Source organism: Strigops habroptila, chromosome 10 (genome assembly GCF_004027225.2).
Source record: "Strigops habroptila isolate Jane chromosome 10, bStrHab1.2.pri, whole genome shotgun sequence".
Taxonomy (NCBI): domain Eukaryota; kingdom Metazoa; phylum Chordata; class Aves; order Psittaciformes; family Psittacidae; genus Strigops; species Strigops habroptila.
The window spans coordinates 41871892-41897252 of record NC_046359.1 but is presented as its reverse complement, the minus strand read 5'-3'; the positions used below and the strand labels follow the sequence as shown (position 1 = coordinate 41897252).

The 25361-nt window shown below is 44.0% G+C and overlaps 2 protein-coding genes across 4 annotated transcripts in view; one reads left to right on the top strand and one right to left on the bottom strand.

Annotated features, from left to right (window-relative positions):
• The window catches only part of INTS7 (integrator complex subunit 7), a 32252-nt gene extending 32150 nt beyond the window's left edge, over positions 1-102 (bottom strand). For 2 of the 3 annotated variants that reach the window (XM_030498849.1, XM_030498847.1), the window contains exon 1: positions 2-102. In XM_030498849.1, the coding sequence (XP_030354709.1) occupies positions 2-92 (91 nt within the window). In that variant the 5' untranslated portion in view covers positions 93-102. The remainder of the gene's footprint in view (position 1) is intronic. The other variant, XM_030498848.1, reaches the window with a different exon arrangement.
• Positions 103-374: 272 nt separating this feature from the next.
• DTL (denticleless E3 ubiquitin protein ligase homolog) lies at positions 375-22437 on the top strand. The gene is made up of 15 exons (XM_030500037.1): positions 375-449; positions 602-727; positions 1990-2088; positions 2407-2468; positions 2560-2680; positions 3158-3223; positions 4376-4491; positions 5147-5220; positions 6151-6254; positions 7513-7617; positions 9630-9742; positions 13291-13380; positions 14560-14695; positions 19755-20608; positions 22109-22437. The coding sequence occupies exons 1-15, from the start codon at positions 404-406 to the stop codon at positions 22175-22177; spliced, it is 2181 nt and encodes a 726-aa protein (XP_030355897.1). The 5' UTR covers positions 375-403; the 3' UTR covers positions 22178-22437.
• The last annotated feature ends 2924 nt before the right edge of the window (positions 22438-25361 follow it).

Sequence of the window (25361 nt, the reverse complement as noted above, 5' to 3'; positions counted from 1 at the left end):
CCTTTATCGAGCTCCATGAGGGCGGAGTTGGCGTCCAGCTCCTGCTCGCCATAGCCCGCATCGGCCAGGAACGACTTAGTGCTGGCCGCCATATCCCCCGCCTCAGCGCGGCCCCTGCGCTGCGCATGCGCCGCCACCCTCCCGCCGCCTCCGGCCGCGCCGCTGCCTTGTGCGCAGGCGCAATAGCGCGCGCGGCTACTCGCGGCGGCGGCACGCCGGCGAACAACTGCGGTAAGTGGTGGGCGTGGCCTGGAGTCCCCGCCCCTTTTGCGCCAGCCAGTCAGAGGAAGAAGGCGCGGCGCGGATGGCGCCTGCTGCCCAATGAGGGGCCGAGGGAGGTTTTGGCGGGTCGGGTCGGTGGCGGGAGTTGGCGCCAGGACGCGGGCTCGGCCGCTGCCGGATCATGCTGTGCCGCGCTCTGCTCCGCCGCGCCGCGGCCCCGCCGCACCGTGAGTACCGCGGGAGAGCCCCGCACCGCGCCGTGCCGCCGCCACCTCTGCATCGGCCGCGGCGGCCCCAGCTCCGCTGCCGCAGCGGTGGTGTCGGAGCCCCCGCGCGGCGCCTGGCGCGGTTACGGTCTCGTCTCGTTGTCTCGTTGTAGGTCGGTGCTCGCCGCTTCCTCTGCAGCACCTCTTGGACAGCTACCGGTGCAGCCGGGAAGATGACCATCTGTCTTACGGGGAAACGGGAATGCCGGTCCCTCCTTTCGGCTGCGCCTTTTCTACAGGTAAAGTCACCTCCGAAAGGCCTTTTGGGGGGCCAGGGTGTGGGCACCGCTGTTTGCTACTGTTTTGTGGGGGGGAGGTTGTAGTTTTAATTATATTTCATGATTTGATTTCAGAGTTTCTTGTTTTAAGGTGAGCTGGGAATAGTGTACTTGCATCTAGATGTGGTGTAAATTGGATCTGACCAGGAGGGGGCTGGTCTCTGCTCCCAAGGAACAAGGGATGGGACAAGAGGAAACGGCCTCAAGCTGCACCAGGGCAGGTTTAGATGGAGATGAGGAACAATTCCTTCCCCAGAGGGTGCTCAGGCATTGGAACAGGCTGCCCAGGGCAGTGCTGGAGTCACCGGCCCTGCAAGTGTTCACACACCGTGTAGCCGAGGCCCTCAGTACCATGGGTTAGTGGTGGCCTTGGCAGTGCTGGGGAACGGTTGGACTTGATGATCTTAAAGGTCTTTTCCAACCTGGCTGATTGTGTGATTCTATGATTCCATTTCAGAGTTTCTTATTTTAAAGTGAGCTGGGAATACTGTGCTTGCACCTAGATGTGATATAAATTGGATCACAGTGCTCCTAGATATCCTGGTGGAATTTATCCTCTTAAAGAAGCAGCTATAAAGCATTCCTTTTAATGGCTCTTTGTTTCAGCTTTGTTTTCAGGTGCATCCTTTTGGTGACAGTGCTAGGCTACAGAGTTGAAAAACTGGGCTTTGTTCAAAATATATAAAAGAAGTAACAGGCTGGATAACAGTACGTAGAGACCAAAGGTGGATGGATGTCACTAGACTTACATGCAGCATTTCCCCATGGTGAATTCATGATGAGTGATACATATATAGGGCAAAATTCATCCGTTGTACTCTAGATTTGGTGGGAGCTTATACGTTTCTCCAAGGCAGTTTCCTGCTTTTCCAACTCAGCTCCATAGAAAGTGCTGGAGGTTGCAGATGATAAGTAGTATAGATACACAAAACTATAACTATAGAGCTATTACAGCTGGTGACAGAGGCCATTACCACAAAAGCTGCTTCTGGAGCCATTTGATTGCCCATGTGTGGTAGAGTAGTTCCTGCATGGAACATCTAGAAAAAATGCTTGCCAGTATTTCTGCATTTTGATTTAAATTGCTACGTAAATACTGTTTATTTCACAGCTATCTATTTGCTCTGTACCTTATTTAACGTGTCTGTGGCCCTTCACAAAGAGCAGGGGCATGATTATGAATCAGCTGCATAATACACAACTACATTTCCATTTCTTTTCAGCCCCGAATTTGGAGCATGTCCTGGCAGTTGCAAATGAAGAAGGGTTTGTTAGACTGTACGATACCGAAGCTCAAACTCCCAGCAAACGCGTCTTTAAAGGTAAATGTTTTACAGATCTTCATTTGGTGTGACAAGTATGTGACTTATTGGAATCAAAGAAAGCTTTTTGCAAGTCGTTTAAACATAAATGTGGGCAGTACTTAAATCCCTTCATATACTTTGCTGAGTCTTCTTTACAAAGCAGCAGCATGGGTGCGCTCTTACAACTGTAGTAGTAGCTGAATTGATCGGTGTTGTTTTTCATGCCTCAGGCAAGCTGCTGACAAGTTGTCTGATTTCAGGGCCTGATGTTCCTTAGTCTTCTGCAAAAATATCTGCAATGCACGGAACTAATCTTGGCATTTGTTTTCTCCTTAGAATGGCAGGCTCACTCCAATGCTGTGTTTGACCTTGCCTGGGTACCAGGGGAACACAGGATTGTAAGCAATCATTTACCACCTCACTTTATTTTTAATGCTTTGGCAACTGTGTGCAGAGAATGACTAAAGCTTTTTATATTTTCCTCTGAAGGTCACTGCTTCAGGAGATCAGACAGCCAAGGTGTGGGATGTGCGAGCTGGCGAGCTTCTTGGCGTATGCAAAGGTCACCAGTGTAGCCTCAAGTCAGTTGCTTTTTCTAGATTTGAGAAAGGTAAATGTTGATACTCTGTGTTGTCTGTTGTTTTCCTTCTTTCCCCCTGGCACATCCGTACTTTTGGGGCTAAAAAAGGGCTTTGGAAACTGACAGTTGCAAACAGCTCAGGCCAACTGGGCAGCAACCCAGCCGGTGAAGCAAGGCTAACTTAGAACTTCACAGTGACCTGACGCTAATGTGCACATATCTGATCTTGGGCAAGGTTAAGATATGATAGCTACTTCCATACATAAGTGTGTAAATTCTTCTTTCATAAGCAGGTTTCTCTGGAGTAGTAGTAAAAAAAAAAGAATAGTAAGATTAAGGAAACTAGTTAAAAAGCACAGCAGAACAATGACCTGATTTTTATATTTCTAGGACTGGTATCTTCTGTTGGGGCAGAAGAGCCAGAGGCACATAGATCACAATGTGCTGCATTTAGTTAATTAAACTAACACTTTTGGAAGCTAATAGCACTCTTTTTCTCTATCTCAGCTGTCTTCTGTACTGGAGGCAGAGACGGAAACATCATGGTTTGGGATACCAGATGCAACAAGAAAGGTAACTGAACCTTCTGATATGTGTCGAAAAAGCTTGGTATCTCATGTGAAAATAGTACCCAGATGTAGTTGTTGGACTAATGCTTTTGATTATAATAAACGCAACACTTCAGTTAAGGAGGATTGTCAGATAACAGCACTGTTCTAGTACAGTAAAAAAGTGGAATAGGTATTTCTTCTATATATAAAACATTTTTTCACTTTGTAACAGTCTCAGATCTGCAGCGTGATAAACACGATGGCCTGATAATACCCCGTGTGTTGGTAAGGAGGTAAGGGAATACAGAATACATCCCTGTGGGAGACAGCACAGCGTTAGATGGGCCGGGTAAGAGTGTTTTGGTCAGAGCCATCCAGAGGGGTGAAGAGAAGTTGAGAACGCTCCTGCCCGAATAGGAAAGCAGGCAGAAAGTGCAGGATCAAAGGAGCTTGTGATTGCTGGGAGCAACTGAATATATTGTGAGAACACCTACGAAATGCAGGGTGAGCTCATTCTGCTCCTCTCTTTCTGCTTCCTGGAGCTTTCCCCTCCCCGGTCAGGTCATGCCCTTATGCCTCTTCCAGTTCCCTGCTCTGTCTCAGCAGTTTCCTGGCCTGTGCTGCCAGAAAATGTCTTATTCTCCCATCTGTCCCATGTTCCCTGGCTTTTCAAACTGGCAAGCAGGGAAAAAGAGGGGCTCCACATCACTGAAGTGGAAGGTATAGGAAAGAAAGGAGAAAAGTCAGTAGCAAAGCAGTAGGCTTCATAAAATGAGAAGTAGCAGACAAGAGGCTAAATAGAAAATTATAAAATAGAGTGGAAAAGCGCTGGAAACCTTCCTGTGAGCGCAGTTCTGCTCGGGATGAGATGGGTTGAATGCTTCAGGCCAGGGTGCATGCTGAATACCAGACCAAGGGGTAATGGTTTCCAAAAGCAGCCTGCCCAGACTAGTGTTAGTTTCAGTGTCCATGCTACACTGACCTGTCATTTTTTGCAACATATGCTCCTGTCTTCTGTTGTGTTCTTCTCATCTGTTTGGTATGTAACTAACCATTTTTGTTTTCAGAATGCAGAGATGATTTTTTAGGATTTATTCCAAGCTGGTGCCTGGTTTATTAAAGTGATAGCAAAATTGCATAGAAACTATAATTGAGATGGCTTGATTTCTTTCAGATGGATTTTATAGGCAGGTGAAACAAATCAGTGGAGCACACAATGTGGTTGACAAACAGACTCCTTCCAAACCAAAGAAGAAGAGGCAGAACCTAAGGGGACTTGCCCCCTTGGTGGTAGGTATCTGGGGTACAAACAAAATGTAGACCTTTCTTCTGGGAACAATATTATTCCTAGAAGCCTCCCTAAGTAATCACCGTGAGAAATACCTGGCTTGAATGTGCTAAAGGCTTCCATTTATCTTTGCAGAGGTAGCTTTTTGTGTCAGGTCACTTGCTATGGCTAATTTTAGACATTGTTTAGTTGTCTAACAACCCATGTGTCATCAAAGCCATCTTTGTGCAGGTGCCATGTGAAAATACATCTGTTTTTTCCCAGAGGGGAAAGGAGTGGCCAGCATTCCTTTTTAGAGGGGGGAGATAGGCAGGTTTGTAGGGTTTTTTCTTTCTCTTCCCCCACCCCCCGAAATTAAGTTACTGCCTTACTGGCGTAAGTCCTGCTCTTACTTAATCTATTAAACCTTGTGATGAACGCAGCTCTCTTATCTCTGACCTGAAAGGTATAGTCTCAAACTGCTGCCCAAACACCTACTGCTCAGTGGCAATTTCACTGGTGGGAGTGTTTGGAGGATTGTTGTGCCCTAAATGGCACCTGGTATTGCCAGGTTCTACCTGGCTGGGAGGAGGTTTTCTCAGGTTTCACTTGGCCTTGAACTAAGCAGCAAGACCTTGAAATAAAATAAAGTTCTTTCTTTTTCCTTTTCTTTTTAAGGATTTCCAGCAGAGTGTAACTGTGGTGCTGCTTCAGGATGAGCATACTCTTATCTCTGCAGGAGCTGTTGATGGGTAAGGAGGGAGGATACCTGCTTTTCTGTCTATTCTGTGTGGTGGTCTCAGTGGCACAAGAAGATTGGGAGGATTTTTTCCCTAAGATCACCCAGTGAGCCCACAAGGCTATAGAGTTACTATTAGGCAGAATCAAGCAGAGCTACTCTGTCAGCTGGCATTGGCGAAGCTGAATGCCACTGTTCTTCCTTACTGGAGATTGCAGCACTGGGACAAATTGTGCTTACGTGGTAAATGCTCCTTTTAGTGTCTTGGCTATGGGGCAGAACGAGCAGTGCTTAACATCTCTCTCCATTCTCATGGACCTATGGGCCTGCATATAAACAGATTATTGTTAGACAGTGAACTGTTTTGGGATGCAAGTGGGTGGTTGGTGCCTGGATATGTGTAGGCATGCTTGAGAAAATGTTGCCTTGAGTTACAAAAGATTAATTCTTTTAGGTGCCAGATCCGTTGTGGCATCTTTGAGTTTGAGCAGACTGTCTCATTGATTAGCGTGGAGGTTGCCCTCCCACGACTCAACTCTTTAGGAGGCTCCATGTGGTCAGAGCCTTTCTGAGGCAGATAAGATCAACTCTCCTGCCTATGGCTCGTGAGAGAGGCTTGCTTCTGGAAAGCAAGAAAAAACTTGAAGGCCTTAATTTTTAAAACTACACGTCAGGATTATAAAGGCATCTTTGTATTTCCTTTTACTAGTTGAAGAAAGTTGTTGTACCTTGTGTTAGTTACAGAAGAGAGTGCTGTTTCCTCATCCATACCCAGCAAATCAGTTGTTTGCTTTTAGCACATCTCTACTCGTGCTCTATTGTGTTCCTAAGCACTGGAAGCTCCTCAGGAATGAGCAACCAGTCTTCCTGTGCTCTTAGAAGGCCCTATCAGCATTGCAAAAGGAATTTTGAAGTTAAAGACACTTGTGCTTTTCTGTTTCAGTGTGATCAAAGTATGGGACCTGCGCAAGAACTACGCTGCTTACCGTCAGGACCCGGTGCCTTTCAAGTCCTTTTGCTACCCTGGGACCAGTACTCGCAAACTTGGTAAGTTACTGGAGGATGTAGTTGTTAAAGTGCAAAGTGACTTTAAAAAGCACTGTCAGGGCCATCTCTTTTCAGAATCATAGAATGGTTTGGGTTGGAAAGGACTTTAACATCATCCAGTTCCAACCCCCTGCCACGGGCAGGGACACCTTCCACTAGAGCAGGTTGCTCCAAGCCCCTGTGTCCAGCCTGGCCTTGAACACTGCCAGGGATGGGGCAGCCACAGCTTCTCTGGGCACCCTGTGCCAGCGCCTCAGCACGCTCACAGGGAAGAGCTTCTGCCTTAGATCTAACCTGAACTTCCCCTGTTTCAGTTTGAACCCATAAATTAATAATTGAGCCAATTATTGATAAGACTGACAAGCTCAGCAGGGTGTTTTGATCACCAATACCAAATTTTCAAGTTGAAGAGTGAAAGTGCCCCACTTATGTATCATCGCAACAATGATAAAGACTTGCATAAACTTCACCCGTGCACTTTCAGAAATGGAGATGAAGGAATAATAGAGCTCCTGAGGTAGAATTTAGCGAGTTGTTTTGATGCATGAGTAGAAATCAGATTGAACTCTTTCTTTGCATTTTATCTTGCAAAGACGACAGACTGGACTGGGTTTTTACATTATAACCTTCCAGAGTTCAGCATTACTTGAAGCTGTTTGTTATCAAAAACAGTAGTGCTTTTGTCTGTGTTGCTCTGTGCTTCTCTGTATCTTAATGCCTTACAATGCTCTGGTGCAACACAGCAATTCCTGCCGGCGTGTCTAATCCCCTATCTTAACACAGTAATGGTCAAGTGGCAGTCCCAAGAACATGAGGGAAATCCTCAGGGAGCTGGTTGTGAAGTAATTTGCTTGCGGAGAAAGATTTTCCTTGAACCCGAATCATTGGCAAATCAGAGGATGGCTTATTCTACCGAAGCATGAGGGCTTCTGTTTCTTTTTGATCTCTGCTTCTACAATTGGTTATCCACTTAAAACTATCAAATAAACTATCCACTGTTATCCACTTAAAACTATCAATTAAATTGCTTGCCTGCTCTGAAGGTGAGATTTGTTCCTAAATATACGTTGTTATAGAAACTTTCCTTCTCCAGCAAGTGCTTTGTCAAACAAACTGTACAATGACAATCTCATACGTGATAGAGATCCTTTCCCAAGTTACCTCTCTAGGCATTTCTTTGAGAATGCCTGTTTTCCAAACTGTTTGGGGTTTTTTTGTGGAGTTATTTCCTATGAAGAATTTCTCTCTTTGTCAATAGGATATTCTAGCCTGGTTTTGGATTCCACCGGTGCTAATCTGTTTGCTAACTGCACTGATGACAGTATCTACATGTTCAATATGACAAGTTTAAGCACCACTCCAGGTAAGCATGATATCTGTGAAAATAGCTGCAAAAAATAGATGTTACGCAGTGTAGAAAGAGTTTCTCACTATGACATAGAAAGACAGAGAGCAGATTGAACACTTAGAAAACCTGTTCCATGCTCTTCTGTCTAAAGTTACTTGTTACAAGGACTGTTCATATTTTGTGATAAGCTATCAATAGAAAGTTAATGAGACAAAAATTTACTTAAGTGCAGATGCTGCTTCACCCAGACAGAGACTAGTGGTAACTTGCATGTTGACACTAGTTACCTGGTGAGGAATGGCTAGTGTCCAGCTGCTACCCACCTGAGGCAAGCTTGAATCTTCTACTTACTGGCAATCACTGATTTCTCAGATATGAATCTCAGATATCAACATGGATTCATACCAACTCTCAGATATGAATCCATGTAGAGTGAGCACCTGCTTTGTTGTATTTGGGTATTTTACGGTGTCTTTAAATTTAGCTTCTACCACAGTCTCAGGGAGAAGGTGTTTTGTGGAGATGCTTCAGCTTTTCAGATTCCTTCAGTTCTGCATCTGTGACCTTTACATTGGCAAGATTATCCCACAGCCCTTGGTGCACTAAGCGGCTCTGTCACAGGCCAGTGGCTGCTTCTCAGGAAGCAGCAAGACTTGTTAGATGCATTCCAGCCAGACACATGACTTGTTTCCATTGCCTTTTCTCAGCCTCTCAGTTAATTGAAATTAAGTGAACAATGTGTCCCTCTGTCTGCTCCTCAGGAAGGCAGTCTGGTGGGTGGGAACGCTTCCAGAACCCAGAAGTGGAGCAAGTAGTAAATATTACTAGCTCAGTTGTTGAGGTTAACCCCGGTGCCACCACCAAGTTGTGGAAATACACTCACTGGCCTGTCCCTCCAAAGCACAGCACGTCCCACCCTCAGCCTCCTCATGAAGCTCATCTCTTCTGTGGGCAGCTGATAAAGGCCAGCAAGCAACCTGGATTCATCCAGCCGGATAAAACATGTGCTGCTGTTCCCGCAGAGGGCAGCGCCTGCCTGCGGGATGCTGCCTCTCTCCTTGCTCAGCAGCTTCTATCCAGATTGTGGCTGCTTCTATGTGGTACTGAGGCAGATTTAGTTTGCAGGGGGACATGAAGAAATCCTCACTGTAACAGGACTTGGTGGTTGGTCTGGCTTAGGAAGGGACCTGCTGTCTGGTAACCGCTGCTCTGGGTAGAAACTGAAGGATATTTTGGGGTGCTGCAACTTTTCAACGTGTGCCAAAGGCAGTTGCACATGCTCTGGTCTGCGAGTTGCCTTCTCTACCAAAATCACTATTAAAACAGGGCTGGTAGAGGGTACCAAGTTGGGAAACTCATCCATTCTGCCCTGCTGAGAGGATGGGATACGATGCAGCCAAGTGCTCTAGTTCCACGCTCAGCTCTTGTGCCGGCTGCCAGCTATTTGGGTCCTTGCAGCAGAGGGAATGGCAACCACTTGGGTGATGGTTTCAGGGCTTTAGCAAACACTACTAAGGCTTTAAATACAGGCAGCGTGGCTGACACGATGTAAGTCTTGATGAAATAAAGACGTTGGCAGCAGGACAAAGGAGCAGTAAGTGCTTCTGTTGCCACCTGGTTGGAAGAAGGCCCTTGCTGTGTGTTCTGTGCGACTGCTCTTGTTAATGTAGCAGGGCTGGTGATGGTGGCTGAGGGAGGAAGAGACAAGGAACCTTAACTGGAGTAGTGGGACAGCCCAGGTCTCAGCCTTCCTGTGATATGGGTCAAGCTAAAGCTTTAATGAAGCTGCCACTGCTCCCTAATGATGTGGAGAGAGTTGTTGCTTCATTTGGAAAGCCTGAAGGGCTTTCATTGAATAATAAAAAGCCAGAGCCCCGGAGCAAGGGAGCAGTGCAACCACTTTCTCCAGAGGATATGTGGCTAGGCAGGAAAAGCCTGTAAGATCACCCCTCCTTGAGCAACTGACTCCATGGCTGTGCATCAAGTAGGGCTTATATTTACTGGGTTTTTCCCTTTTCTCTTCACAGTGGCAGTTTTCAGTGGGCACCAGAATTCAACCTTTTACATCAAATCCAGCACCAGCCCAGATGACCAGTTCCTGGTCAGTGGCTCGAGTGACTGCAATGCATACATCTGGAAGGTGAGGTGGTTGGGAGAGACCCAACCCTGCAACCCAGAGCTGCTCTGCTCTTCCATTTCATTTACTTCTCATGTTCATGTAGGACACTCCCTGCTTCCCACTCCTCCTCAAAGCAGCATGGATTTAGCTCCTGGCATGTTGTGTCCAGAGTGTGTTTGTTGCTGTCAAGGCTGGATGTAACTGTTTAATGTAAAACAGAGCTAACTTCCTGCCATCAATACATCTCTCATCACAGCTGCTTACTGCAAGTTGCTGATCTTAATCTGGTTTTAATGGGTATTAAAATCCTCTTTCAATCCTGTTGATTCAGCCAGCTGTGACAAGTAGACAGACAGCTCTTGGTTCATATTTAGCAATATTAGCCAAAATCTAACAATTCCATTGTTTTAAAGGGCACTCTTTGCCCCCACCTCCCCTTTTTCAAGCTCTTGCTTCAGACATAGCTTTTCCTCATGCTTAATTTACAGTGGTTAAAGCCTTTGTATTACAGCAAGGGCTCAGCCATAGCCTTCAGCAAAACTCAGAAGCACCATCTGACAGCCAAAAGGCTTTGTCATTTGGCACCTTGAACTGACATGTAGGAAACGCAAATGTCACCAAGTTAATAGCAGGGACCTCAGAATAAGGCGTGCTTCAAGTTCTGTTCCCCATATGGGAGCAGAGTAGACTTCTTACTGAAGTAGAATGGGCAGCAACCACAGGTGACTGCCTATTTCAGGTTTGGGGGGATTTTTAGGGAATGCTGAGTTTACCCTTTTTGAGAGGAGTTTGAAAGGAAAATACAAACCTTTCAGGGCATAGGTTGTGGTTTCAGCACGCAGTCTCTTTGATTTGGAGAACACTTGTAAGCAGGTAGGTTGCTTACTCAGTAGCAGCAGGAGTGCCACAGCATGGCTACTCCCATGCCAAGTGGTATAATTCTAACCTTCCTCATGTTTTGTGTGAGTTCAGCAAAAATACCTGTGCAAACTTGAGTTGCGCATCCTGCATCTGTGTCTTTTGATACTTTCTTGGAACACTGGCTGAGACTGGGTTGAGAGCATTCATACATGTCATTACATCTCAAAGCTTAAGCATTTAAGCATATTGAGAACGCATTCTTGTACAGAAGGCTTCTGTTTCTATCACATGTGAGTGACAGATCATATTGCATATTTATTAAATCATCAGATAATTACTTTTATTTTAATCCTATAGTCATGTTAGAAAGTGGGACTTGGAGCAAAACCATCTCTTTTGAGATCTGTCATATCCGGAGGCTTCTTAATTTGTTTTAAATGTTGGCAGATCTAACTGACTCTGAAACATATGTGTCTTTTCCTGGCATGAGGACTTATGCTGTGAAAAAACCATGGTTAGATATTGCATGAGCAATTAACAGGTAACGTTCGAAAGAATCTAATGAAGAGCGCAGCTTTCCCTATATAGAAAAGAATGAAAGGCAGAGGAAGACCTTGTTGAGGAATGAAACACAGAGCAGGACCTTGTTCAGAGTATTTCTTTGAGAGATTTTTGCAGCAGTGTAAGTTGTGTTTGGGTCAGCATTCCCAAGAACACTGTGGCTAGAGGTTATTGCTGACGAGGATGCTGTTTCAGTCTTTTTCCATATATAAATCACTTCCAGGCAGTGAACACTTGCTTTATTGTGTTGTTTGTTTGGGGTTTTTTTAATTGCTAGCCTGTTGATTAATGAACTGACTCTTGAACAACCCGAAGATTATAAAAGCCAGAGAGCAGAGAGGTTTCTCTGCACAAAAATGCTACCCAAGTGAGATATCTTCTGGTAATAAAATTATCCTATAGAGACATATATTTCCATTGTCCTTTTAATCCTTTGGTATGGACCACTCTGAGGTGACCGTATTAAGTTACCCTTAGGTCTCTCCAAGCATTGGAATTTTAAGTGCTTCTGTATCTTGTGGTACTCTAAGCTGTACGTATGCTGCATTCTATGCTGCATCTTGAAGATGAATACATCTGTTTCAGTGAGTAGAGTAACTAATAAAGTCTTATTTCCTAGTTTTCTCTTTTTACCCGTTCCACAATAGCTCTAACTTCCTCACAAATATCCTGTCAAATCAGGCAAAAAGCAGCATGTGCTGTGGCTAATCCTGACTTAACATGCACAGACTAACCTACTGTCTTCTGCCAAACACAGCAGACACAGCTATAACTGTGCACGTTCCTTTAGTCTGCAATATCAGTTTGGTGTAGTTGATTTAATTCACACCAGTATAGTGGAAAACCAGTGTGTCCCAGCAAGAGTAATTCTCTTCCTCTGCTTTCCTTTCAGCAATCAGTTACTACTGATTAGACACTACTCTATTGTGTCTGTTATGTGTGTAGAGCAAGATTGCTACTAAAAGTAAACAAAGGTATTCTCTGCACCAAGATCTCCTGTTGTTTATTCCCATAATAGGGATTTAGTTTCCATGGTGTTGCATGTTTTGGCAGAGAAGGGAATATTCTGACTAAAGCATTTAGTGGATATTTAGTCAAGTGATTGCCTCTGCTATGCCAGTTAAAAAGAAAGCTGCCTGTTAAGATGAACCTGTTTGTATCAGAACAACTTTAGGATTTGAAGCTGGATATTCAGTTGTGGGTTTGCAGGCTGTTGTAGGACGTGATCCACAAGAACAAAACTTGAGTGTAAATCAGAAGTCTTGCATCTTCCTTTGAAATCTGTACGTAATGTCTACTCCTTTGCCTACACAGTAAAGGATCTGTTCATTCACTTAGTCATTTATGCAAATCCCCTTAATAAATCCCCCTTATGAATGTCACATTGATAACAGTGACCCATAGTTCCAGAGAGGATTGCCTGCTGAAAACATGAAAACTTGGATATAATCTCTGTGCATGTGTGAATGGATGTGTGCTTTCTTCCTTGGGCCACTTAATGCTAGCTTCAGCTGTATCTATCACTTAACATGATCTGTAACCAAGGACTCACAGTAATACTTTGGTTACCATGTACCTTTATGAACTCTTAAGAGTGTCTCTGGTCCAGCTGGTTGGTTGGAGGAGTTACAGGCACTTGGCAGTCACACAAATGCCAGTTCTGATGCCAGTGAAGGTTCATCTATAGGATTTTGTTGGTGGCAGTTTTATTCTTTTAATAAACCACTGACCTGGGGCATATGTAAAAAAGCAGCAGAATATATTTGCCTATCCTCATTCGAAGTATGAGCCTCCCAAACTTTTAAGCATCTTACCTACAATAGGTAGAGGTACTTAGAGTAAAATGCTTGTGTTGTGTTCTGGGGTGACAACTCTGGAGGCAGAAATCCAGTGTGTAGCAGGAATTGAACAAGTGTTTCCAGGCAAGCCAGTACATCTCAGTGCTGAGCAGCTGCTTCCCCTCTAGAAATGAAATGTGAACTAGTTGCATCAGTTGTTGCCTCACGATGAGAGGCTGAGAGCGTTTGATTTATCTGTCTCATATAGGAAAGATGGGAAGTATTCATATGCTGAGGGATCTTTTAGTGATATGTATTAGACTGCAGGGCTTCTGACTGTGACACTTGTTTTTCTATGGAACTTTTAAGGTTTCTGAGCCCAGCCTTCCTCCACGGATGCTCCTTGGTCACTCTCAGGAAGTTACCTCCATTGCTTGGTGTCCTTCAGACTTCACTAAGGTTTGTTTTCTGGAATACTGTCTTCAGCATGAAACAATAGCGACTTCCAAAAATGTTCATTTGGGGGGGGGGCAGTAAACCGAGCTTGTCACATGAGTGCAACGTATCAGAACATTTAAATTGCTTTCAAATCATTTTAGGCTATTTGATAAGTACTAGGAAATTGCAAAGGAACAAAGACCTCTCCTGATCAAAAACCGTGTAGACGAGGCCCTCAGTGCCATGGGTTAGTGGTGGCCCTGGCAGTGCTGGGGAGCGGTTGGACTCGATGATCTTTTCCAACTGAGGAAAAGACCAAAAGGTCTTTTCCAGCTGAGTTGATTCTACGATTCTGTGATGAGAGCTCGTGGCACTACCTATAAGAGACAAAACTGTGAAGCCATTTAATCAGGACTTCCATAAGCCAGAAGCTTGTTTTGTGGTTCCATATTTACAGCTTCCTTACCTGTCAGACCATTCCATAGATCCTTTTGGAGCACGTCATGCTGCTCTATGTGGGAATCTAGACCAATGTTTCTAGCAGAGTTGGTTTCTCTGCCAGATACTGCTGACATCTGACTTTGAAGAGCTAGTGCTTAAGGCTAGTGCAGCAGCCTTCCAATGTCACCTTGGAACGATAGAATAGTTAGGGTTGGAAAGAACCTTAAGATCATCCAGTTCTAACCCCCTGCCTTGGGCAGGGATGCCTCACACTAGACCATGTCGCCCAAGGCTCTGTCCATCCTGGCCTTCTCGGTGTGTTGCAGATATTTGTCCCCAAGCAGAAAAGGCCCTGAGTAACAGAGGCAGACTTAGATGCAGGTGCAAAGAGCAGCATGACTGCTTTTGTCTACTGAGTGATTGAGATCTCAAAACGTGTGCTGGCCCTTCCTGAGCAGACTGTCACCTATCACAGAGCTACACGAGGCAAATGGTTCTTGGTGACTGAGATTTCTCTAGCAGAAAAGACATGAAGGCAGCAGCCTTTCCCTTCTTTAAAGCAAATACTGCAGTCTGTTATAGTAATGAAACAGAGTTGGGTTGTTTGGTTTGGTTTATGGGCAAATCTTGTACCCCCTCAACCAGGCTTCACGCTCATTCATATTGGTATGGTGTGTCTGGTGTAGCTGTTCTAGTTCGCTTGGCTGGTGAGCCATAGGATGTGCCCTGGTTGCTCCAACAAAATGATTTATGCTGCAGATTGCCACGTGCTCTGATGACAACACTGTGAGGATTTGGCGCTTACGACATCGTCCTGAAGAGGAGAAGTCAGCATCCAGCAAAATCAACTTGGTGGGCTGGGTCACTCAGAAGAAACCACAACAGCATGGAGCAGGTAAGACCCCTAAGCTGAGATATCCAGCTCTGCAGCCTGACTTCTAAGTTTGGCTGTTCTCTGTACCAACAAAAGCCTTTGGCTTGTCTTATTAGTCTTCTATTTTTTTTCATATAGCCAGACAAACACTTCTATTTGTAATTACTTCAGCCACCAACAAGACAAGCGGGCTGAAATAGCTGACAAGTACGCTGAAGTGCAACCAGACTGCAAAGCAAATATTCATTGATACATCTTGTTGGGCAGCCAGATTTTTAGTGGGAATAAGCAAGTTTTAGTAACTGAACAGCCAAAGGAGATGCCATGTGTGCTATTTCATGTGTGCATCACACTTTTATATCAAATAATGGCTGAAAGCAGTAGGATCATATGCTTTTTCCTGTTTGCTAGTTAACCCAGTAAAGGGCTGACAGCACATACACAGCCTTGGAACTCTGAACTCTTTCCTCCTGCCCAGTAGTTGTGTTACCGTAAAAGTCAGTCAGAGAAACTCTCTAAAACTCAATGTGGAGTTTCAGAAAGCAGCATTCTTTATTGCAGTGCTGGGCGCACACGCAAACAGCTTCGCAAAGGTGATCGCACCCGTTCCTTGCTGGCAGCAGCTGTATATTTAGCATACTCATGCATATTCACAGATTTTCCAGGAAACTATTTACATATTCATGATATTTCATGAGAACTGATTATAATATTTGCATCCTAATTACGCATGCGCTTTCTTGCTGAGTAGGGGTCTCTGGTGGTCGCTGATAGTCTTCCTCACTGTGTTTCCTGAATGGCCTCAGTGCTCGCACACACTTGCAAGGTCCTAGTGCTGAGTTAGCAGCTGGTATGTCCTTGCTTCTGTTCTCTTCCAGCCTTGCTCCATGTTGGGCACCACTGCTATCTTGACGGCTGGCATCCTTGATCTTATTTGCTGTCTCCCTAGTTGTTATCAGTCCCATGATGTTCCTTCCCCCATCAGCCGAACATTCCTTTCTCTCTATGTGTTAGTAAGTTAGAACAGTTTGGTCTATTCTGCTACGTTAAAGGCTCACACACTATTGTTAGTTTAAAATTTAAGCTTACAGTTGAATGCTACACAGATTTCTTTGCTGCTGCTATCAATATTACTGCTTTTCCTCAGCTTCATACAGTGGTCCCGTCTATATAGACAAATGCCACATAGTGAAAGTACTTCCAAAACATATGTAGATAATCATTATGTGATCGTAATGTTGCAGAATCAGTAGCATTAATCTATTCACGTGTTAAGGCTAGTTAACAAATGCCTAGGTGGTCAGACAAGCTATGCAGCAGGCTCTCACAGCTCACCACCACTACTCACTGGACAGTACCCTAGACCAGAAGAAAGAAGCCCCAGATCATAACACTACTTTAACTTGTTTGAAACTTATGTTTTGTTATAGTAGAGTAGGTGAAAGGTGAATAACCCCCCCAGAAAGTGAAATAAGAGTAACTTCTCTGTAGAGTAGCTCTTAAGCTAAGAATACAATAGCTTCCCAGCAGCTGCTGGTGTGACTTCCTGTGTTCCACCTATCTTTTCTAGCCACCTTCCAAATGAATTTCACCTTGGCTAACACAAATAAAGGCGGAAGGTCTCCAAATCCTCCTAATGGGATAACATTACCTCTAGGATAACATTACCTCTAACCTTTTGCCAGTGAGTAACAGTCTTGCAGGAAGTTTGCAGGACAATAGCAGGGTGAGTGCCAGGTCTACTCTTTAGCTGGTAAATGCTTTGTGTGTATGCTCTGATTCAGAGAGGGCTCAAAATTCACTTTGTGTACTAGTTTCAGCAAAAGAAAAGTAAGCACAGGTCTAGTCCAGAAGCCTGAAACCTGAAGTAGCTTGCACACTAAAACTTCACAAGTCAGATTTGGCAATTATACTAGAAAAATCATTTATTTCTCCTTGCCCTTTCTGCATTGAAGTAACACCGGAGGAAAGAGGAAGTACACAGACACTGCAAACACAACAGCAGGCTTCCTGCTGACCTTGGGTCTTGAACACAAAGCACGTGCTGTTAGAATGTAGGAGTTATCTGCAGAGGCTGATTCAGAGCTAACAAGCAAAGTGCTATTTCAGACCTGCTGGGATGAGAGCTGGGTAGTTCCCCACCCATTTATGTGCAACAAACAGCGAGAGTGAGGTTGTGTATTGACTGTTGACCTATATCATCAGGTGTAGCAAGCACAATTTCCTTTCCTTTAGAAATTATTTTTACGGTTTCCCACTTTCTCCTTTTTTTTTTTGTGTCTAATCAAATTTCTGGAGCAGGGCTGTGCCTGGATGGTTTGTGACTCTTCAGTCTGGAGATTGATAATATCACTTTAAAAGATTTGTAGCAGACAAGGCAGGAAACAACTGAAATAACCTGCTTTGGTGTTATGCAGGTTGACTGCAGGTATTTACAGTACTGTATGACATGCAATGGCAGCATAAAAGACAACAGCTTGGAGCTGGCCTAGTAGAAGCCTGAATAATGCAATGCAGTCTTAAAAAGAAGCCTGATCTTCATATTCTGTATCTCAAGGTTGGGGATGCTTCTCAAGTTTGGGTTTGCTCCTTGCCATGACACCCATCCAACTCTCAGAAGAGCTTTGTTTTCCCCTACCCAGTGTCTCCCCAGTATAACTTTCAGACTGTTCTGGGATCAAGAGTGCTTATACCAAGCTAGTCATGCAATGTTTCTGCTGTATGAATATGTAAATGATTGTTAAGGGACCAAGAGCTGCTGAGCTTGCTATTTCTCTTCTTCCTCTAGGAGCTCAGATTTTTAAGTGCAACTAATTCCCCAGTTGAGATATTGTTGTCTTGTAAGTGCTCATTAAAGTACAGAATATGAGAAGCAATCTTGGCAGTTAATTTCTACTAGTCCAGATTGAAGCAAGTTGTTATGAAGTAACAGATTTTATCAGGAAAGGAGGCTTTAACTCTGTTTTGTGTGTTACAGTGATTTGTAGTGGGATATGTTAATAGGGAATCCTGTTTAATTTTGCTCTGATGCATCAGTACTTGTATTTTGGATACCAGATAATGCTAGTAAAAGAGGCTTAGTATAGTATATAATCAAAGAGTCATGTAGGCACTCACTTGACATGTTGTTTGTGAGACAGCCCAGCGTCCTAAGGAAAATGGCAGGTTATTCACACTAGGCTTCTCGTTGTTCTAATGAAGTGCTTTATCGTGCTAATGCTGAGATTAAATCCCTGGTATATAGAAAACGTTTCTTGTGCTCAGCACTGGAAATACACAGAGTAACTAAGGTGCTACCCTGTTTAATTGCATCACCCCATGTTAGATGAATGAGAAAGCAGGCATCTAACAAACCCACTAATGTGTTCTCTCTTGGAGGGTGGTAGAAATAAAAAAACCAAAATAAAATAAAGTAAAAAACGAACTCTCTAATATTGCTGCAGATCAAGATCTTTGCTATAGATGATTCTGAAGGGGGCCAATGAGGATGCTGGGGAGGGACTCTTCCTTAGTGACTGTAGTGGTAGGACAAGGGGTAATGGCTTCAAACTTAAACAGGAGAAGTTTAGATTAGATATAAGGAAGAAGTTCTTTACAGTGAGGATGGTGAGGCACTGGAATGGGTTGCCCAAGGAAGTTGTGGATGCTCCATCCCTGGTGGTGTTCAAGGCCAGGTTGGACAGAGCCTTGGACAACATGGTTTAGTGTGAGGCATCCCTGCCCATGGCAGGGGGGTTGGAACTAGATGATTTTAAGATCCTTTCCAACCCTGACTATTCTATGATTCACACTGTCACAAGTAAGATCCTTATGCCCCTACCTATGACTACTGTTCCAAGAAGCTGGGTATTCAAAACCTCATTTTAAAAGCAGTGGAGTGTACATCTTCGCTAGTGAGCTCAAAAGCCACTGTGAAATCTCTGTTTGAGAATCATTTGTTTTTAAAATAATAACTTACTAGGGTGACAGATTTGATTTGCTTTGGAATTTAAGTCCTTGTTCAGAGGGTGAAGAATTTCTCACATTTCCCTGGGTGTGGTAAATAACTACCATCCTCATACCACTATAGCATTGCAAAAATCCTCCAGCAAAAAGGCAAGAGAATGAAAGTATGTCCTTTCCTGTTCTCACTCCTTTCTTTTCCCATCTTTAAAATATGCAGCTATTAACAGCTGACTAGGAGCACTATTCATGTGGTAGCGTAAGGCTTCCTTGGTATTGTAGTTAGCTGTGGGTCCTGCTCACTGTGCCTTTGTCCCTCAGCTCAGCTGTGCAACCACTAAAGATGGTGGTGCACTTGGGGACCAGCCTTTCTGTCCCGCAGCATCTCAGTACAGAGCTGCCTGGACCAAGCTGTTGCAAGGCTTCCAGCAAAGCTAGATAAACTTGAAAGATTCAAGATCTATTTTGTCTGTCCGTCAGTCATAGAATCACAGAGTGGTTTGGGTTGGAAAGGACCTTAAAGCTCATCCAGTTCCAACCCTCTGCCATGGGCAGGGACACCTTCCACTAGAGCAGGTTGCTCCAAGCCCCTGTGTCCAACCTGGCCTTGAACACTGCCAGGGATGGGGCAGCCACAGCTTCTCTGGGCACCCTGTGCCAGCGCCTCAGCACCCTCACAGGGAAGAGCTTCTGCCTTAGATCTAACCTGAACTTCCCCTGTTTCAGTTTGAACCCATCACCCCTTGTCCTGTTGCTCCAGTTCCTGATGAAGGTCCCTCTCCAGCATCCTTGTAGCCCCCTTCAGACACTGGAAGCTGCTCTGAGGTCTCCATGCAGCCAAGTCCCTTGGCTGTAGCTTCTGTGAGAGTGCTCGTTGCAGGAGGGATAGATATTAGGCATTACACAAACATGCTGTATTATACTTACCAATATGACAGAGGGCTTTACATAGGACTTGTAGAAGTTTAACCAAAATTAGATGGATTTATGCAACCTCTTAATGCAAAAGGGTATGCCTGAGAAGCAGGGTCAGTGCTAGTAGAATTCATCTACTAGTTGGAAGGGGTGTTTATACAAGGGCTGTCTTTAATCTGCTGTTCTGTGTTCCTCATCAGACTACTTATTTCTCCACTACCAGGACAGCCAGCCAGCCCACAGAGTACTCCTGCCAAGGCCTTCACAGCAGGCAGCCTGCGCATGTCATCTCCACAGCCAGCTGCCTGTGCTCCCATTGACTCTGGAGATCTTCCCCTGTCTACAAACACTCCAACAGGCATTCTTAAAACCCAGTCGGCTGCAGCCTGCACCCCAGCCAAGCAGAGCAGAACCAGCCCATGTGCTTCTCCCAGATTCATCCCTTCCTCCAAAATGTCCATTAAACACTGGATTACAAGGACTCCATCCTCTTCTCCAGAAGTGGGTAAAAAGGCTCCTTCTCCTAGAAAAGCCCTGGCAGAAGTCACGCAAGGTGTTCTGGAAGCCACTTGCCCTCCTAAAGCCCCGCACTCACAGTTTGAAAAGCGTGCCAAGAGAAGGCTTGACTGTGGCAAGGAAGACAATACGGGGCAGAAGTGTCTGCAGGCCTGTAGCTGTGTGACTGAACTGGACCATGCAGCTAAGAAATCCAAGCTAAATCTATGTCACTTGGCCGCAGACCAAAAAGCTTGTGATGAAGGCTCGCTCAGCCTGTCTGGCTTGGATAACGATAGTGAAGGCTCCAGCCACAGCCCAAAAGAGCCTTCCTTTCCTGGAAGCTATATGAATCAATTGAGCCTTCAAACTGCCTCCCATCTTTTTAGATCTCAATGCAGGAAAGACACTGAGGTGGTGGATAAAGAGAATAGTTCACCTGAAAGGAAAAACTGGTTGTCTGCTCTGGGGGAGAAGCTGCGGACTGGCAGAGCTGGCAGCCAGAACACGTCCAACAGCCCCCCAGCATCTTGCAGTCCTGGTGCCAAGCGACAAGAGGCAGCAGCCACTCCACTGAAAACTGTAAGTAGGACGATGAGTGACAGTGCTCATGAAAGAAGTTGTCCCAGCTGCCACTCTTCCCCTTGTTTGTTCTCTCCTGCTTAGGCATTCAAAGAATTATCTGATCCCCTTTGGTTATGGACAAAAGGGATGATTTCTGACCTAATAAGTCAGATAAGTTAATGCTGCCGTCTACTAATCCTCTCCGTGCAGGAACTTCATTTTTAGGATGGTGGCATCCCTCATTTTAAAGGGACTTAGGGCACAGATTTGCTCAGAGATCCTTGCAGTCCCAAGCTAGATGTTCAGAGGATGTAGCCATCATCTCTACTCTGAGAAGCACAACAATGACAGCGCCTTTCCTGGCAGATCTACCGTATATGTGTTCATTGCCACATCTGCCTGTTTATGTTACTGGAAAGCCACTTGCCAGTGGAAGAAAGAGCTAAATTCTATTCTAGCCCAGGTAGCAAAAGGATTTGTTACCCATGTTAAAACCATGGGGCTAAATAATGCCTTCTGTTCCTTCACTTGAAAACTATCAGAAAACAAAGGAATCATAAAAGAGTGAGAGGGCAGGATCTGACCTATGTAATCCTGGTTTTGATGTACAAGAACCCTGGCACAGAGCTCACTCTAGGATCTGAAAGTTAAGCTTATAAAGCAGCTAAAATAGTTGGCATGAGGACATGAGGGTTTAACATGCAAACTGAGAAATGATAATTACCTTGTTAAACCAAACCAAACTTGGCTCATCTCTGAAACTGGACTCCAAGTCCTGCGGTGCCTTTGAGTCTAATTTCAGTAAATGCTGGGTATAACTTTCAATCATTAAATTTTAGTTGTACTCTCAATTGGATATCTCATGCTAGAAGTTGTTGCCATCATTAAGGCTTATTTTGGTATCTCATTTCTTACCTGATTTCACCTCTTCCAGCATTTCCATCAGCTATGAAGTGGGCAAGTCACCACTCCTTATGCATAAAAGTTGAACTCTTCATATGATGGTTGTACTGAGAAATCTTGGTTATAGGAAACCTACAACTACTTGTGCTTTATGCTGTGCATGTTTAAACACAAATCAGAAAGATTTGCCCCCAGGAGAGATTACTATGGAATGATTACCTTTCCTGCCCAGTGTGCTCTAGTTCAGATTTCAGAATGCTCCTGTGTTGTACTCAAAGCCTGAGGAGGTGCCTAGAATACCAGCAGCATTCAAAGATCTGGTACATCTTGGAAATCTGCAGTTCTCATCTGCTGTAGGGAAGCTGAAACTGCAGCCAGACTGCTTTTCTTATGGCAGGAAGACAACCCTAGGATTTAGCCAGTGTTTCCTGTAGGTAGTAAGCCTCTTATCTGTGAGACAGATTATAGTAAAGAACCTTTCCTTTACTATCTTAGTTGGGAAGCTAAACAAACTGGAGCGGTGATGGAGTGGAGACTTTAGGGCTCCTGCAGCATATGAACTGTTAACTTAGAAACATTTCTTGTCGGTTTTGTTTGGTTTTTCCTTCTTCCTAGGCTGCAACCACTTCAGTTTCCATGAGGAAAATCTGCACATACTTCCACAGAAAGCCACAGAATGACTGAAGCAGCACGCGGCGGTGGCACCTGATGGATGTTGACACTGTGCTATTAAGACGAGATTTAGCAACACCGAGAACGATGCACTGGGATTACAGTTTGTTGTCAGACATTCACAAACGTGGGGGTTTATTCTTCTGTTTTTAAAGCCGTTCACAGTAGAAGTCAGCTGAGTGTGGAAAATCTACACCACACTTACACATGGTCCATACTGACTTTGGATGGTGGATTGTTTTAATTAATAAAGAAAAACTGAGCATTTTTCACATGGTAACTGTTAGAGTCCAAAGACAGCAACAGCTCTGCTGTGCGTTGTTGACAGGCACATATAGCTTGTCAGTTTAAGTTACTAATCTGCCATTGAAACTTCCTCTACTTAAGAATAATGTGTCAATCACTGCACCCTCCTGAAAAGCAAGTGTTGGAATGTGTGTAGAGAAACTTTGTGGAGGTAGATCTGAATGGCATTTCTACAGTTATTCTTCTAGTACTGCAATGACCACCCACTTCCAGCAGGGAACTTAAGAATGTGTGAAGTAAATATAAAAGACTTTTAAACACCCTGTATCCATCCTGTGGTGATGACAGTCTAAGTGGAGACAAAGTATAATCAAGTAGGTAATGCCTGTACTCCTCTTGCCATCCCCTTTCTTCTCCAGTCTGAAAACTTCTGTATTTACCAACTTAGTTGGCTCTTGAACCATCAGCACTACAGCTTTGAGGCCTTTTATTTCTCTGAAATAAAATACTGGCAATAAGTTTGATCTATCCCAAATAGGCATCCCATAACAACCAGTTGCTCAATCATCTCTTACAGATCCAACCTGTAGCAAAGGCATTAATAACTGCTTGTAACATAACTCCATAACACTTTTATAGTACAGAATCTATACAATAATAGCTTGTAAACTGGGGGAAGGGCACTTGACATTTTAGAAAGCACTTGACAGAGTTTACATATTAATATTAAATGCTTTGCTGCTGTAAGTCGTCACTGAGGCTGATAAAAGAAGGTCACTGAAATGAGATCACTGTCCTGCTGGCCAATGATACTAACTCCTCAGTCATGCTTTCCCCAGGGGAGCTAGTAGAAGATCCTTATCTTAGGTTGGAGCATTTACTCTGTCTTCTGATATAATAGGTGCTATGAACTTAAAACCAAAAAAACCAACCCAAAACCAAACTGCTGAATCCTGGTTAAGTTTTTCTGCTGCTAAAGAACGAAAGTATTCGAAAGGGATGCGATCCAGCTAACTCATGTTTTCCATCTGAGATTTCCACATGTACTTTACAGTAGCATCAAATAGTACAGAAGTCAAAAAGGATTAGAGGAAAACCTGCTGGTTTGTATTTTATGTTATAGATTCTATTTTGCAAGGAAATAAACTGCTCGAGAGAAGGTGGCTTTTGTGAAAGGTCTCTCACAGCTACAAAGCAAAAGTAAGTGGAGTGTGCTTTCCTAAAAACATAAAAAGTAGTCATCATCACGTCACTTCTTTTACCAGGAGCGCTCAGGTACACACAGGAGCGAGAACAACTCTCTCCTGTTTACTGAGTTACAGGCCATGATCCCATGAGCTTTGAGGAGATGCCATTAGGAAAGTGGGAAAGGTAATGAATACTTCAGGCTTTTTTATATAGTTTTTGTTTTTTAAAAAAAGATGGATTTTTAAAAGGTGATTCTCTGACTAGACCTAGTATCTTGGGCAAAACAGGAATATAAAAGATCTGTTACTTTAGTTTTAACCTACTGCAGGACATTAAGATAGATGGAACTAGTAGAAATGTATTCTAAAATAAGTAAGTTTTCTAAAATAAGTAGGTTTGGGATTGAATTCTGTCTTAATTTTAATAATTGGAGCAACTGTATAGGGTACAACCTGCTTGACCAGTTTTCCATGCAGGATACTTCCATGCAGTCTGTAAATAATGGGTTGCAGAACAAGGAGAGTGGACCCTACGGAAGTACTGAAATGTCAACAACAGGATTTCACATTCCTCCACTTCTTCCACAGTATTTTCCTCCAAGAATGTTCTGCAACCAGATAACTCCCATATCTCCTACCTCCTGTATCTTGTAAATGGCTGCCTAGAGTTGATTTACACTAACGGGTTACCACTTGGATGAATAATATTATGTGGAGATGTGAGATTTTCTCCTTTAAAATAGTATTTGCTTATTGGAACAACTCATTTTATGGACCACCAGGCATCATTTCTTTCATTTTAAGCTGACATCAACCTTGTTCAGAGCTTAGGAGAATTAACTGAAACATATTCTTCTATGTCCAACTACCTTGACCTTATCATGATCAAATCAAGATTGCAAAAGCATAGAATAGTTGCTGATACAAATCATGGTTTAAGCTAACCAGTGCTGTCTTTACCTGAGACACACACTGAACTAAGCATTCAAAGAACTGAACTCTTGTTGTGAGCCAGCAAGCTATACCTTTGAATTACCTTTCCTTCTAAAGGGTTTATAATCAAATTAAGCCTTTTGAGATATTACTCCCAAAATCTATGTATCTGTGTAAATCTCATCTTCTGTATCTTGCAGGATGTCTTGTCTTTGTCCTCAGTGTTTACCCTCTAATTGCCAAGTGGGATTTGGGAATTACCATGCCAGTTTAGGCTGGTACTATTTCCAATAGTTGTTTCTACTGCTTTTTAGGAAGTTAAGCGACTCACTGCTCAGCTATGAGCAGTCAACCAGTTTAGTTTAATAGCAGCCTGACAGTGACTTGAGCTAACCTGGCTTAGCAAAACTGAAGGGCACTCCCAGGATCTGTACAGATGTATGACCAGCAAGCCTTGGCAAGCGTTTCTTCTGGTAACACCACTGATTTAAGAATCCCTTGGGGAAGCTAACTACAAATTAAACCAAAAATGGAATTGCCTCAGTTCCCTGACTGGTTATACCGAAACCATTGAGGGTGTGGGGGCAGCATTGCTACTGAGAGTGTTCTGTCAGACCATCTCTTGATGTGTAGAACTGGTAGCTTCGTGTTCGGCAGGGGGTACTAAAATCTTCCTTTGGCACTACTGTTCCTGCAGCCATTGAACACAGCTGAAATCTCCTGGATGGTCCATTTTAATCATAGAATTATAGAATAATTAGGGTTGGAAAGGACCTTAAGATCATCTAGTTCCAACCCCCTGCCATGGGCAGGGACACCTCGCACTAGAG

Coding starts and splice junctions, on each gene's coding strand:
- DTL (XM_030500037.1), top strand. CDS start 404: ATGCTGTGCCGCGCTCTGCTCCGCCGCGCCGCGGCCCCGCCGCACC. Junction 7,618..9,629: donor AAGTTTAAGCACCACTCCAG/GTAAGCATGATA, acceptor TTCTCTTCACAG/TGGCAGTTTTCAGTGGGCAC. Junction 9,743..13,290: donor GCAATGCATACATCTGGAAG/GTGAGGTGGTTG, acceptor GGAACTTTTAAG/GTTTCTGAGCCCAGCCTTCC.